This window comes from Bos javanicus, chromosome X (genome assembly GCF_032452875.1).
Source record: "Bos javanicus breed banteng chromosome X, ARS-OSU_banteng_1.0, whole genome shotgun sequence".
NCBI lineage: Eukaryota > Metazoa > Chordata > Mammalia > Artiodactyla > Bovidae > Bos > Bos javanicus.
Genome location: NC_083897.1, coordinates 107,384,787 through 107,399,638, shown reverse-complemented (window position 1 = coordinate 107,399,638; position 14,852 = coordinate 107,384,787). Strand labels below are relative to the sequence as shown.

At 49.1% G+C, this 14,852-nt stretch overlaps 1 protein-coding gene across 2 annotated transcripts in view; it reads right to left on the bottom strand.

The window, feature by feature from the left end:
• The window catches only part of SRPX (sushi repeat containing protein X-linked), a 150,356-nt gene extending 137,361 nt beyond the window's left edge, over positions 1-12,995 (bottom strand). The window contains exon 1 of one of the 2 annotated variants that reach the window (XM_061410446.1): positions 12,821-12,995. In XM_061410446.1, the coding sequence (XP_061266430.1) occupies positions 12,821-12,902 (82 nt within the window). In that variant the 5' untranslated portion in view covers positions 12,903-12,995. The remainder of the gene's footprint in view (positions 1-12,820) is intronic. The other variant, XM_061410447.1, reaches the window with a different exon arrangement.
• Between the last annotated feature and the right edge of the window lie 1,857 nt (positions 12,996-14,852).

Below are 14,852 nucleotides of genomic sequence, written 5' to 3'. Positions count from 1 at the left end.
CTTCACACTGCTGTTTTCAAAACGAATCTTTAACCTGGGTATTGATCATAACTTGGCTGCTACAATTTCAGACTACGGTACAACCTGGCAAGTCAACCTTCTGCTCTTGAAACTCACTTCAATCTTCACTTTCAATTACTCATTTGAGTTGCATTCTCTGAAAGGGGAATTGATGCAGCACACACATTTGCGTTGACTAAGGAAACCATTCAACCACTTTGGAAGGGACTGTTGCAAAGTGGCCAAGAAAAATAATAAATGCAAATTCCAGCCTGTGGCTGCAGTGTCTCGTCTTATAACTCCCAACAGAGAAGGTTATTGCTCAAATGGAGGGTGTTCATGGATTTAAAAAAGCCAACATCTACAGCCAGCAGGGCATCATCTCTATGTATGGAGGTTAGCGGTGGCACATGTACTGTTTGCCCATACATTTCTCTTAGCTCCTCTGACCAGTAGTTCATCACCTGAACTGCAGGAAAACTATCAGGTGGCAAAGAACCTGTCTGCCAGTGCAAGAGACGTAAGAGACACAGGTTCGATCCCTGGCTTGGGAAGATCCCCTGGAGGAGGGCATGGTAACACACTCCAGCATTCTTGCCTGGAGAATCCCATGGACAGAGGAGCCTGGCATGCTACAGTCCATGAGGCTGTACAGAGTCAGACACTACTGAAGCGACTTAGCATGCATGCACGCATTAACTCAATAAGCACAAATATCCTGTTGGCTTCTAAGGTCCTGGCTAGGCTCCATGGGAAATATAGTGAGCTAAGACAGAGCAGTGTCCTGCTTTCACAGCCTCAGAATCTAGGAAAAGTGTAAAGGAATGCATAGCTCATTGTAATGTATGGCACGTATGATAAATGCCACAAGACATAGGAAATGCTGTGGGTGTTTACAGGAAGGTAGGAGCTTCCTTATCAAAGGATCAAGGAAAAGTTTCATCCAAGTGGGAGTGTTGCTGGACGATGGGCAGAATTTCAACAAATGGAGGCTTGAAGGAAGCATTCCAGGTGCAGGAAGTAATAACCAACAAGAAGAGGGAACATGGGACTCCAGGTCTATAAAAGCATAGGGTCAACTTTGGCTGGATTTTAGGAAGCCAGGAGACAAGGACTGGAAAATTCAGCTGCAGGCAAACTGTACAGTCCCCTATCAACAGCAGAGAACTTTCTAGCTAATTTAAGAGGACAGGGAGCAGCTGCTTTAGCTTTTTGAGTAAGAGAGCAATGTGATCAAAACAAGTGATAGTTACTTCAACTTTAAAAATTAGAAGTAAAATAAAAATGAAGTAAAATTGTATTTAAAAGAGCAGTATCTGGCCAAAGAAAGTACAATGAGTTTTCATATGAGAGACTAAAAGTGAGAATGTTCTAGAAATCACTGAAAAGAGAAGGGCAATATTTCAATCTCTGTGTGAGGAAGGTTTGAAGACGGTGCTTTAGTGATGGGTTCTGGTGTCTCTTTCAGTTCACAAATCTAGGAAATGAGTAGCAATAATAGCAGGATCTGGAGAAAGGAATGGCAACCCACTCCAGTATTCTTGCCTGGAGAACTCCATGGATGGAAAAGCCACGGGGTCGCAAGAATTGGACATGGGCTTCCCCAGTGGTTCAGTGGTAAAGAATCCACCTACAATGCAGGAGACATGGGTTCGATCCCTGGATTGGGAAGATCCCCCTGGAGAAGGAAATGGCAACCCACTCCAGCATCCTTGCCTGGAGAATTCTATGGACAGAGGAGCCTGGTGGGCTACAGTTCATGGAGATGCAAGGGTCGGACATGACTTAACGACTAAACAACAACAGTAGCAGGATACTGTACTCAAAGTGTTATCAATAAGAAAATGCCAGATGAAAAGGTCCTGCTTGTCCCAGTGTCGACTTAAAAAATATTCACAACCTGAGAGTTATGTTTTATTTGGTGGGAATTTTTAGGACTTCAAGCCGGGAGACAGCATCTCCAGTAACCCTGAGAGAACTGCCCTGAGGAGGTGAGGGGAGGAGCCAGGTTATGTAGAAGTTTTGCAACAAAGAGCAGATAGGGACTTCCCAGGTGGTCCAGTGGCTAAGATTCTGTGCTCCCAAACTGAGCAGGTGGCTCAGGTTCCATCCCTGGTAAGGGAACTATGATCCTGCATGCTGCAACTAAGAGTTCTCACAGGGCATATAAATAAATGAAAATAAATATTAAAAACACCAAAGGGCAGGTAGTCTGAACATCAAAAGATTATCATTAATTAAAGAAAACTAGATAACCCAAGTTAGAAATTCAGTGCTTTTCTATCTATGGGAAGATGCAAGTCTGGGCTCACTGAAATCATTCCTTTGATATGCACCTCAGCTGTTTGGGGCCAGTATCCTGTGTTTTTACATCCTGGGTTTCCTCAGGGTTCACTGTAGGGAATGGCTACAGTCAAGATGGCAGGAATTCTTTTCTTTCCTGAGTTTCCTCAGGGCTCACCGGCTCACATTGGAGGGCTGCAGTCACTCATGGCTGTGACGTCCATGTTTACTGTTAGGGCAGAAAATATGCCATTTCTCACTAGCATTCTCCTTTTGAATGCAGAGGAATTCTATCAGCTGATTACATGTTTTAAACCCAAATAGAAATTTCTAGCCTAACCCGCTCCCAATGAGACTTTAATTGTATATCCTGAGCCAGGTGTTCAGCTCCTAATACTTATCTCCAAATGTAGCATTTTAAAAGACTGCTCTGGCTGGTGAGGTCTGGTTTGGCTTTCAGCCATCCTCACTTGGTTTTCCTGGCTGGTGATGAGGAAGAAACAGACAGAACAGGCTCCATCTTGAAAGCAGGACTTCATCTTGGGCCGGACTGTGGACTTTGAGCTATATGCCCAGTATCTATGGAAACGGCATACCAACTGGAAAACCAGGCCCCCTGGATGGAAGAGCCCCAGGACTCGTACCTAGACTCTCTGTTGCCAGAAGAAGACCCTAATTATCTGTGTAACAGAATAGAATCATAAACACTATTATGCTTATTGGGGTATGACCACAGGCCTATTGATAATTGTCCACTGTTAACTACCTAGGCTTAAGGCATACGAATCATGGGTTAACTTTGATTGTATCTTTCTTTTCCTTTGTTCAGACTAGTTTCAAGGAATTTGGGGAGGTGGGTTTGGGCATGTACACTTAGGGTATATAAGGTTTTCAGAAAAACTGGTCAGGGTCCTTGGCTAAGAGGAGACTCTGCCTTGGGCCCGCCGGTGTAATAAACTGCACTCCACTATCTGCATTGTCCTTCTGAGTGAGTTTGTTTCCCAGAACGCGTGGCTACAACATTTGTTGCGTGAGCCGGGACACTCCTCACTTTGAGGAGACAAGTCCCATTTGGGACTACTCTGAGGCCTCGCGGCTCGAATCTTCTAGAGGGGGGAAGGCACCTCGCTCTTCTGGAAGGATTCTGCTTCTCAATGCCCGGACCTTTCATGTTAGCAGGTAGTGGATGGCAGCAGGGGAACTGAGCACTCAGGTGAGGAGGAACCCACCCAGCAGGGTGGAAGAGGGGGCCTGATCACCACCCTGGGAAGGATTAGAAGGGGCACAGACCCACAGGAGCCTGGAATAGGCAGGTGGCAATGGTTGCTTGGTACACAGGTTGACAAGCGTGTTAGGGCTTAGGAAGGAAATTTGTGAAGGTCATTTACGAGGTGGTGTCAATGCCATCTTGGGGAAAATTATTACCAAGCAATTGCCAGGGGATTTTTAGAAGAAACTTGGTTTTTGTGTACTCGTACTCTGCCCTCCCCAAGGAGGTGTCCCATCTGCTATGAAATTCTTGACCCCCTCGGAATTGTCAGGCTAGAAGGAGGGGGATACATAAGTGAGTACGAATTGGCTTCTCTAGAGACAGCCTGGGACGTGGGATATTTAACCCATCTGTATTTTCATCTGCACCTGATCAAGCCCACCAAGGCAGAATGGGCTTTAAAAGTTAAGGGAGAAACAGTCTTGGATCACATGGTGTTTTGGTTTGGCTGTGCTGACCAGCAGGTGAAGACACGCCGATCCCCCTTCTCCCTCCGGGATCTGGCGGGTGAGGCTCTTCTCACCCCAATTAGGAAGGAGGCAGAATGGCAATTTAAGTGTCATTGAGTGGAAATATCAGAAGTACATAGGGTACTGAGAACTTCGTAGACAGAATGAAAAGGAAAAGTAGAAGAAGGTCCAAGAAGGTAAGCAAGATGAGGGGAAGTGAATCTAAGGCAACTGTATTGGAGTGCATGATTAAAAATTTTGAGAAGGGATTAGGAGGAGACTATGGGGTGAAGATGAAGCCTAACAGCCTCCACATACTCTGTGAGGTCTAATGGCCCCCTATGGGAGTAGGATGGCCACCAGAGAACACCATGAACTCAAAAATAGTGGAAGCAGTCTATACAGTAGTCACAGGAGAGCCAGGACACCCGGATCAATATCCATATATTGACTCATGGCTAGGGTTAGCTCAAGACCCTCCTACTTAGACAAGGTTCTGTATCCAGAAGGGAAAGGGAAAAATATTAATGGCACAAAAATTGACTGATAAAAAAGGAAATTCTACAGGATTTGAACGGGGATGACCTGACCCCTCCCCCATACTAGATAATGACGTGCCTGCCTCCCAGTGCTCCACCAGGACCGGAGGCCGCCTTACTGCCCAATCCAGGGCCAGCTAAAGTTCCTGCAGCAGCCACTGCTCTTCCACCAGCTCTCCCGGAGTTCGTAGAGCTGCCGTTTCGGCAGGCTCCAATCCCAGCGATGGAGACCTCTGGTCAATGCCTCCAGGATTCCACCTCAGCTGGACCTCCTAGATTGTATCCACCTCTCCCGGTGAGTACTGATGGGAAGGGGGAAGAAACACAGCAATTAGACAGAGGCTGCACTCCGCCAAGGAAGAGGGGGAAAGAACCCCACTACAGATGCCTGTTAGAGGGTACAACAGCCTCCAGTTCAGGATGCATGGGGCACTACCGTCCGCCGCCTGTAGCCTATTAATACCAGCCATTTTCCTCTATGGATATATTAAACTGGCAGAAACATGCCCCACCGTACTCAGGAGAGCCACAAGCCATGATTAGTCTAATGGAGACTATTTTTTGAGCCCACCGCCCTACATAGGATGACATAATCCAACCACTAGGCTCCCTTTTCAGCACTGAGGAAAGACACAGGATCCGAACTGAGGCCAGAAAATGGTTAAGAGAAATGGCACCTGAGGGTACTGCAAACCCGCAGCGGTGGGCAGAACTAGCCACCCTCGATGAGAGGCCCAGCTGGGACTGTAAACAGAGGAAGGGAGGGGCCGCCTGGGGAGATATCGGGTAACTATCTTACAAGGTCTCAAGAGTGGGGCCCAAAAAGCTATGGGCATCACAAAACCCTCCAAAGTGAGTCAAAGGGAAAGCGAATCACCCTCTGAGTTCTGCAAAAGACTGTGCGAGGCCTATAGACTTTATACGCCAATAGACCCAGCCAGAGGCTGCTGGGTCTCAGATGGTGATAAATGCAGCCTTTGTGTCTCTAGCCTACCCTGAAAATGTCAGATGGGGGGGCATCAAGTGACTCATGAGTTTTTACACATCCCTGAATGCCCAGTACCTTTGTTGGGAAGAGACTTGCTGTCTAAATTGGGGGCACAAGTGACCTTAACCCCCACGAAAGACCCACTGTTTGAGTGGGCTCAATCACCTATTTACTCTTCCTCTCAGTAACCCCTCAAGATGAATGGAGGTTGCATGATCTCCCGGAAGGGAAACCAGACAGGCTAAACAGTCGAGAGAGAAAGTTAACTCAACAATTCCCTGAGGTCTGGGTGGAAGACAACCCACTCCAGGCTTGCAAAAGTCCCACTGGTAATAGAACTCAAACCTGGTACAATTCGGAGAAGGCAATGGCACCCCACTCCAGTACTCTTGCCTGGAAAATCCCATGGACGAAGGAGCCTGGTAGGCTGCAGTCTCTGGGGTCGCAAAGAGTCAGACACGACTGAGCAACTTCACTTTCACTTTCCACTTTCATGCACTGGAGAAGGAAATGGCAACCCACTCCAGTGTTCTTGCCTGGAGAATCCCAGGGACGGGGAGCCTGGTGGGCTGCCGTCTATGGGGTCGCACAGAGTCGGACACGACTGAAGCGACTTAGCAGCAGCATCTGGTACAATTATGTCAGCACCCACCTTGGACCTGCCAGACCTTGCTTAGCCATTTACTCTTTACGTGACTGAAAAGGACAAGGTGGCTATGGGCGTGCTGTCCCAGATTATGGGGACATGGGACAGACCGGTGACTTTAATCAGCTGGACAATGTTGCCACTGGGTGGCTGGGATGCTTACGGGCAGTTGCTGCAGTTGCCTTACTGGTCCGGGAGGCAACCAAGCTGACTTTGGGCCAAGATCTGTTCGTAAAAGTCCCACATGAGGTCAACACTCTCCTGCGAGGGGACCCCCATAAATGGCTATCAACATCCCGGATTACTCAATACCAGGGACTGTTATGTGAGACCCCCATGTTACTACTGAGCCTTGTCAGGCCCTGAATCCGGCCACTCTCCTTCCTGTGGGAGAAGGTGGGCCCTCACATGATTGCAAGGAAATATGCCAGCAGACCTGACTTGAGAGACCAGCCAATCCCGGACCCAGATTTGGCCCTGTACACCGATGGCACCAGCCTGGTGCAACAAGGGCAACAACTGTTGGGATATGCAGTAGTCACGGAAGAAACCATCATTGAGGCTAGCTCTCTGCCATCACACTGGTCCGCTCAACAGGCCGAACTATATGCTCTAATCCAGGCCCTCCAGATGTCAAAAGGTAAGAAGACAAACATTTACACAGACTCCAGGTATGCTTTTGCTACACTACAGGGCTCTGTATAAGGAGAGAGGCCTTTGACAGCTAGTGAAAAAGATATTAAAAATAAGGAAGAAATCAAGACCCTATTAGATGTTGCCTGGGAACCAGAAAGGGTTGCAGACATACGCTGCTGAGGACGTCAAAAAGAGGATACCCCCCAGGCTCAGGGAACAGACTGGCAGATAAGACCTCTAAACAAGCAGCCGAGGGCTTGGGGGTGACAAGTGAAGCCCCTATTAAAGCTCTCATGTTGACAGAGCTACCTGAGCTAACGCTAGACTCTCCAAAATACACTGAAGCCCAAAACCAACTAGCCAAAGCAGAATGGGCCATCAAGACTGAAAAGGGATGGTGGGAATTGCCAAGTGGCAAACTATTGGTACCAGAGGAGCTGGCACCCACTGTGGTAAGCCAAACACACCAAGTGACCCATCTAGGCCATGATAAACTGGAAGAGCTAATTTGAAAATATTTCCTGGTTCCCCACTTCTCTTCCCTATGCAGGACAAAATCTCAGAACTGCACTGCCTACTCACAGGTCAATGCTGCCTCTCGGCACAGACAGAAACCTCCAGGGACTCAAGTGAAAGGCACGCTGCCCTTTGAACACCTGGAAGTGGACTTCACTGAAATGAAACCTCACCAACACTACCATTACCTGCTGGTCATGGTATATACGTTCTCAGGATGGGTAGAAGCTTTTCCCACCTGGATTGAAAGAGCATCAAAAGTAGCCTGGTGCCTGCTTAGGGAGATAGTTCCCAGATTTGGATTTTCTGCCAGCATTGGATCAGACAATGGCCCAGCTTTCATAGCTGATTTAGTACAACAAGTAAGCGAAACTTTAAACATCAAGTGGAAATTACATACAGAATATAGGCCCCAGAGTTCTGGGATGGTGGAAGGAACCAACCAGACACTTAAAGAGACACTCTCCAAGTGGGTCTTAGAGACTGACTGTTCCTGGGTGGACTTGTTTCCGACGGCTCTGCTCAGACTCAGGATGACCCCACAGTTCCATGGCTCTTCTCTGTACAAAATTGTGTATGGGAGGGCCCCTCCCATAATAAAACAGGTATCAACAAATTTGCCTTAGGTGAGGGGAGATGAGATTTCACAGCAGATGGAACAACTGAGTAAGGTAATAAATCAGGTAACTAAGTTTGTACTAGAAAGGGTGCCATTCCTCCTTGGGGAACAGATTCACAAATTTGTGCCCGGGGATCAGGTGTGGTCAAGGACTGGAAACACGACTCCTTGGCCCCACATTGGAACGGTCCATATACTGTTGTTCTAACCAGCCCTACTGCAGTTAAGGTTGCAGGTGTCACTCCCTGGATCCTTCATATGAGGGTGAAGAGAGCATACCATGCAGACCTGGAGGACGCTGAGGGCACTACACAAAAGACCCACTGATCCCTGTGAAACCAAGATCATCTTAAAGAAGAAACAGAGATGAAGCTCTACAATCAATTGCTGCTTCAAGGACTTGCTGGTATCATCTTGAGACTAACCATAGTTTCAGTACAAAGAGGGACCTGTGCTATAATTAAAGTTGAATATTGTGTATATATTCCTGATTTATCTGGCTATATATCAGCCACCCTAGATGACATGAAAGGTCAGGTAAAAGTTATGTCTGATGATAATCTTCCTTTCTGGACTTTGGTCCTATCTTGGGTGAAGGGTGATTGGTGGAAAACTATATTTACCATTTTTATAGTTGTCTTGATAGTTCTGCTTTGTGGACCCTTTATTTCACAATGTATTATGAACATTGTAGCCCAAAGGTTGATGTTGTTCTCCCAAATTGGAGGTTGGAGAGTCAGGGTGCAATATATCCCTATGAATGATGCTCATACCACGAGTTAAGAGCATCAAGAGGCGGGGATGAAGGAGGAAACAGACAGAACAGGCTCCATCTTGAAAGCAGGATTCCATCTTGGGCCGGACTGTGGACTTTGAGCTATATGCCCAGTATCTATGGAAACGGCATACCAACTGGAAAACCAGGCCCCCTGGATGGAAGAGCCCCAGGACTCGTACCTAGACTCTCTGTTGCCTAAAAGAACACCCTAATTATCTGTGTAACCAAACAGAATCATAAATTCTATTATGCTTATTGGGGTATGACCACAGGCCTATTGATAATTGTTTACTGTTAACTACCTAGGCTTAAGGCATATGAATCATGGGTTAACTTTGATTGTATCTTTCTTTTCCTTTGTTCAGACTAGTTTCAGGGAATTTGGGGAGGTGGGTTTGGGCATGTACACTTAGGGTATATAAGGTTTTCAGAAAAACTGGTCAGGGTCCTTGGCTAAGAGGAGACTCTGCGTTGGGCCCGCCGGTGTAATAAACTGCACTCCACTATCTGCATTGTCCTTCTGAGTGAGTTTGTTTCCCAGAACGCGTGGCTACAACAGTGAAACCGCACACTTTACCAGTTTTCCCCAGGCGTCAGGTTCACGGAGCCTTTCTTAGTGGCCACAGCACTTGTTCTCTGTCTTCAGCCTTGCTTGCAAAAGGAGGTACACTGAACCTCAAAAATCTCAGATGTAAATGAGGTTTCAAGAGTTCACTGCAAACAGAATAAAATGGAAATGCAAAGCAAAACTACAAAGAGATACCTGTCAGAATGGCTATTCTCCAAAAGACAAGAAACACCAAGTGTTGGCAAGGATGTGGAGAAAAGGGCATCTTTATGTGCTACTGATGAGAAAATAAACTGGTGCAGCCACTATGGAAAATAGCATGGAGGTTCCTCGAAAAACTAAAAATACAACTACCATTTGTACTCAGTTGATAAGTTGTGCCCAACTCTTTCTAGACCCCATGGACTGTAGCCCACCAGGCTCCTCTTTCCATGGGATTCTCCAGGCAAGAATACTGGAGTGGGTTGCCATTCCCTTCTCCATGGGATCTTCCCAACCCAGGGTTTGAACCCCGCATCTCCTGTGGGAATGATTCTTTACCATCTGAGCCACCAGGGAAGCCCATCCCTAAGTTTATTACAATGAAAATTAAATCATATAAATTTACATTTAGGGAAAGGGCTTCCCTGCTGGCTCAGAATGGATAAAGAAGATGTGGTATATACATACAATGGAACAGTATCCAACCAGAAAAGAAGAATGGAATGCTGCCATTTGTGACAACATGGGTGGACCCTGAGGGCATTTTACTAAGCGAGGTCAGTCAGGCAGAGAAAGACAAATACCATATGATCACACATATATGTGGCATCTAAAAAATGAAACAAAATCTAAGCTCATAGATACATAGAACAGATTTGTGGTGGCCAGATGGGAAGGGGGGTGAGGAGTAGACGCAATGGGTGAAGGCAATCAAAATGTATAAACTTTCAGCTTTAAATCAGTCATGGGATGAGATGTATAGCATGGTATGTGTGTGTTACTCACCCAGTCTTTGTGACCCCATGGACTGTAGCCCACCAGGCTCCTCTGTCCATGGGATTCTCCAGGCAAGAATACTGGAGTGGGTAGCCATGCCCTCCTCCAGGGGATCTTCCCAACCCAGGGATCGAACCTGGGTCTCCTGCATTGCAGGCAGATTCTTTACCATCTGAGTCACCAGGGAATGACTATCATTAATAATACTGCATTGAGAGTATATCTTAAAAGTTCTCATCACAAGAAAAAAATTTTTTGTAACTATGTACAGTGATGCATGGTAACTAGACTTACTGTGGCCACCATTGTGCAGTGTGTACAAATATCAAATCACTACACTGTACACCCAAAACTAATGTTATATGTCAATTACACATCAATAAAAGCAAAAACAAAGAACAGAGTAAGAAATCCTATCTTACAGACATACAAACACAATCCAACATAGACAACTTAGCTATAAACTTTCCATATACTTCATGTGGGTTTTTATAGACACCACATCTTGGTAGGCTATAAAAATCAGCGAGCCAGAAAAGCTGCATCAAATTCAAAGATGGAAGAACTCCAGAGACCTTCTAGGAGTGGGACTGGGAATGATTTTCTCTCTCTCTCTCTCTGACAGTTTCCCTATTAAATCTCAGATGGTTATACAATAGGGGGAGAAGTGCTGATGGGGGCTTCTCAATACCCATCTCCCTCTTTCAAAGATTCCTGATTCCAGGCCTCTTACCAGAGACACACTGTCCACTTGCTAAGAGACTGCCTCTGAAATGATCTTCAAAATCTGTCACTCAGCACTTAGGGTGAACATGGCTGACATGACTTGTCTTGGGACCCACAGGCTTAGAGAGTCTCCCCTCCCCAGACTTCCAAAACCTCTGGCTTGGACTGAAATCTGCTCCTTTGGAATCATCAGCCCCAGCAGAGCACATTTCCTGAAAGATCCCATTGGGATGTGCCAAGTTGGGGGCAGCCTGCAGGCTGGTGCTGGAGGGAGGAGCCGGGCCAACCAGGGCCAGTTCCCAAAAGTAGTGAGCGTCCAAGCTGGAAACCCATGACTCTGTGGGTGGCTGGGCTCTGGCAGCAAGCTATGCAGTAGAAGGAAGGAGAGTGGAGGGCAGGGTGAGAGAGGGGAGGAAGGTCAGGTGGAAAAAGACAAGAGGCCCCTTGGCTAACTAAGAAAGGCTCCATCAGTTGCACAGGCGGCTTAGAGATGCCTGCCAGTTCAGCAGGAAAAGCCACCTCTAATTTCTCAACTTCTCCCCCTGCTCCCTGTCCAGTGCGGGCTTCTCCCTCCCCTCTAGTTTCACATTAACCTGATTCCCGCTTTGGGGGGTGGGGGTGGAAGAATGAATCCACCTGGGGGTCAGGGGAATGGCACTTGCCAGGCACAGAGGATAAAGTCTCCTTTCCACTTTGCCCTGAATCAGTTCCTACCCAACAGCTGAAAAACTTACAAGAGTCAGCTGGAAACAAAAGTTCCTGATTATCACTTCACACGTTGGATTCATTCACTCATTAGTGGATGCGCAGGGAATGTCTAGCAGCCAGCCCTACATCTCCCCAGCATTCTATCTGGGAACCCTCCCCCTCCAAGCTTCACCCACAACTCTGTAGGTTCACTTTTCAGACCCAAATTTAAACTGCCCACAGTATTGAAAGTAAAGCCAGATATCTGCTGACCCCATAGCCCACATAACCCACTTTCCCATTAACACTAAATTAAAACGCGCCCATGGATTTCTTCTCTCCAGGGCGACACGGGTGCATCCATGTTTCCCAGCTCCCCTGAAGCTCTTTGCTAACTTAAGCCTCTCTGATGAGGGACTCGGCGGTAGTTTTTAAAAGGGCACTTCCAAAGAAGATTTTGTCAACACCAGGAGAGCCCTAATAAACACCTGGGTTCCCTTAGATGCTACAGACCACGCCTTCCTGAAACCAAAAGCCCCACCCCCTGTCTAGCAGAGCCCGCGTGCTAACCAAGCGCTTGCCACATGTCACCACTCTCAGCTGGCACCTCTCTCCCATCGGTGCAGACTTTCTCGGAATCCCCAGCAGGGGGGGTTGGGGGATGCGGGAGAGGCCCCGCCTGCGCCGGCCACGAGAGTCTTTCTACAGCGACTAGTGCCCTGCAGCCCCAGGGGGTGGCCTGGCTCCTCGAGTGGGAGGGGGTAGGTACTCCTTCCAGGACAAGCTGTCAGTCCCCTGGGTCCCGGCCGCGAGCAACCGCAGGAGAGGCAACTCCTGGGGGTGAGAAAGTAGCCCTCGGCCAAACGTCTCTTGGTCGCCTCTAGCGCCTACGTGGGTTTGACTGACCCCCTGGAACTCCGGGCGCAGAGGGTCCGTCGACTCCCGGCGGCCGCCTGACAATCGGTTCTCCCTTCCCGTTGCCGGGACGCTAGCCCCACTCCGCGTCCCCCAATCCCGGGGCGGCGAAAGACGAAGTCGGCGCAAACAAAGGGCGCCTCGCACCACCCTCCGGCCAAGCCGGAGATGGGGGTGGTCCCCGGCATCCCGCTGGGGAGGCTGGCCCGCCCCCGGCATTACCTGGGAAGCCGCGGCTCGGCGGGACTCGTAGCAGCAGTGGCAACAGCAGCAGCAGCGCGGGCCGGAGTGCGGGGCTCCCCATGGCGCGCCGGCGCTGCGCTCCGCTCAGCTGCGCGGCGCGCGTCCCGGGGGCGGGAGGAGATCGACCGGACCGAGGGACTGCGCCGCGGGCCGGCGGAGGCCGAACTTAAAAACTCCTCCTCTCGCCTGTCTCCCGCCCCCGGCCAACCCTCCTTCCTCCGCCTCCCCGGAGCGCTGGCGCGGCTGGGGCTCCGACCCACCCCCTCCTTTTGTGCCAGCGCTACTTCTGGAGCGGGGCTGACACCTCCGCCCCCCTCTCCGGGGTGCCGGAGCGCGCCAGGGGCGTGCCCTAGTAAACCGAACCATCCCAAAGTATCTCTGGGTTTCCCAGATTGCGCCCTTGCACTCCAAATACACACACCGGTTGCCCGACCCCCTCCCAGATCCCGGGCCCCTAGCACCATGTCATCTAGGCAGAGAGCTGGGTGAGTCGCAGGGAAAGAGAAGAGACAACCGCGGCAGGTTATTATGGCCAAGTTCGCGGGTTTGACCCTCCTGATCACTCCCCAAGTTTGCTGTTGTTATGCCCACCCTCTCCGAAAAGAAACGCCGCTTAGAAACTTGCTCGGGTCCACGGTTACGGACAGAGCGGAGATTTGAACTTAGGTGTGTGGTTGCGCCGGCGCCAGCGTCCGTGCTATGGCTTTTTGGTTTCTCTTTAGCGAAGGAATGAATCAAGGGCTGGCCCGGGTGTGTGCCGGCTGCACTGCGGTTTGGGATGAGGCTTGAGGTACTCTTTCCAAGGTTGGCTGATGGGCGAGCACAAGGCCCAGAAAGTTCCCCGTCTCACCCACAGCCTGGGAATCCAGCTGTTGTAGTTTCTTGCAATCAGAGTTCCCCATTTCCTGGATTGTTCACACCCCTAGCACACCACGATCCGCCTGGAGCCTCCACCCTCGTGGAGGCTGGCGTCAGTATAGGGTTTCTCGGCTGCCTGCAGGACGGATCTGGTTTCTTCTTTGAGGCTTTCTCTCCCTCTCTCTCTTTTTTTTTTGTAAACACCTAAGGCAGGGACCTCGCCCCTTTTCCTGCCAGAAGATCATAACTAAGACAGATTCCAACTAGGGCTGCTGCATTCAGTTGTGCCATGTGCTCTGAGCGAAGGTCCTGGAGGAAGGGGCAAGGGTGCTAAAATCCAGCCGCCTCTGGGGTCACCGAGCCCTGTTCTATGGTAGAGGCCATGTTCATTGTGGAAAGGCAGCTTTCTCCTCACCTCAGCAGTCTGGTCTGTTAGCTAGATGAAGGGCCCTGGGAATATCCATCCAGAAGGTTTTCGATTTTTTTAATCTAGATGGCTTGCTCTTTTCCCAGTTCTCACAAAAGACTCTGCCTTGAACTTCCATCTTAATCCTCTCTGGTGCCTGGGAGCCTTCTCTCCATCGTTGCTCCTCATGGAGCCGACAACCCTTCTGTAACCTTCTGATCACAAGACAATGAGGGTGGTCAGGCTCTTCCTAGGCCTCCATCTCACCAGACTCTCCAGGGAATGGTTCTCAATCCTGTCCACCCAGGAGAGAAATCTTAGGGGAGCTTCATGGAAATACCCTATCTGGGCTCCACCCCAGCCAGACCAATGAAACTAGAATCTTTAGGGATGTAGCCTGGCCTTTGAGTAGATGGATCATCCCCTTGCCCCCATGCTCCAGTGGTGCAGATTTTAGAATGGGATAAATTCTAAGTCAAGGATTCTCAGCCCAAGTGCCATTGACATTTGTGGCTGGACCAATCTTGGTTGGGGAGGGTGCCTGCTCTGTGTACTGAAGGATGTTTTAGTTGCATCCCTGGCCTCTGTGCCCCTAAGAACAAGTAGCAGGCCCTCAATTTTTCTCTGTTGTGACAATACATGTCTCCAGGAGCTGTCAGATATCTTCTAGCACAAAAACTGGCCCTAATCGAGAACCCCTGTTGGAGGCTCATGAGCAAAGGTTTATGGGCACCCCAAATTTCCAGG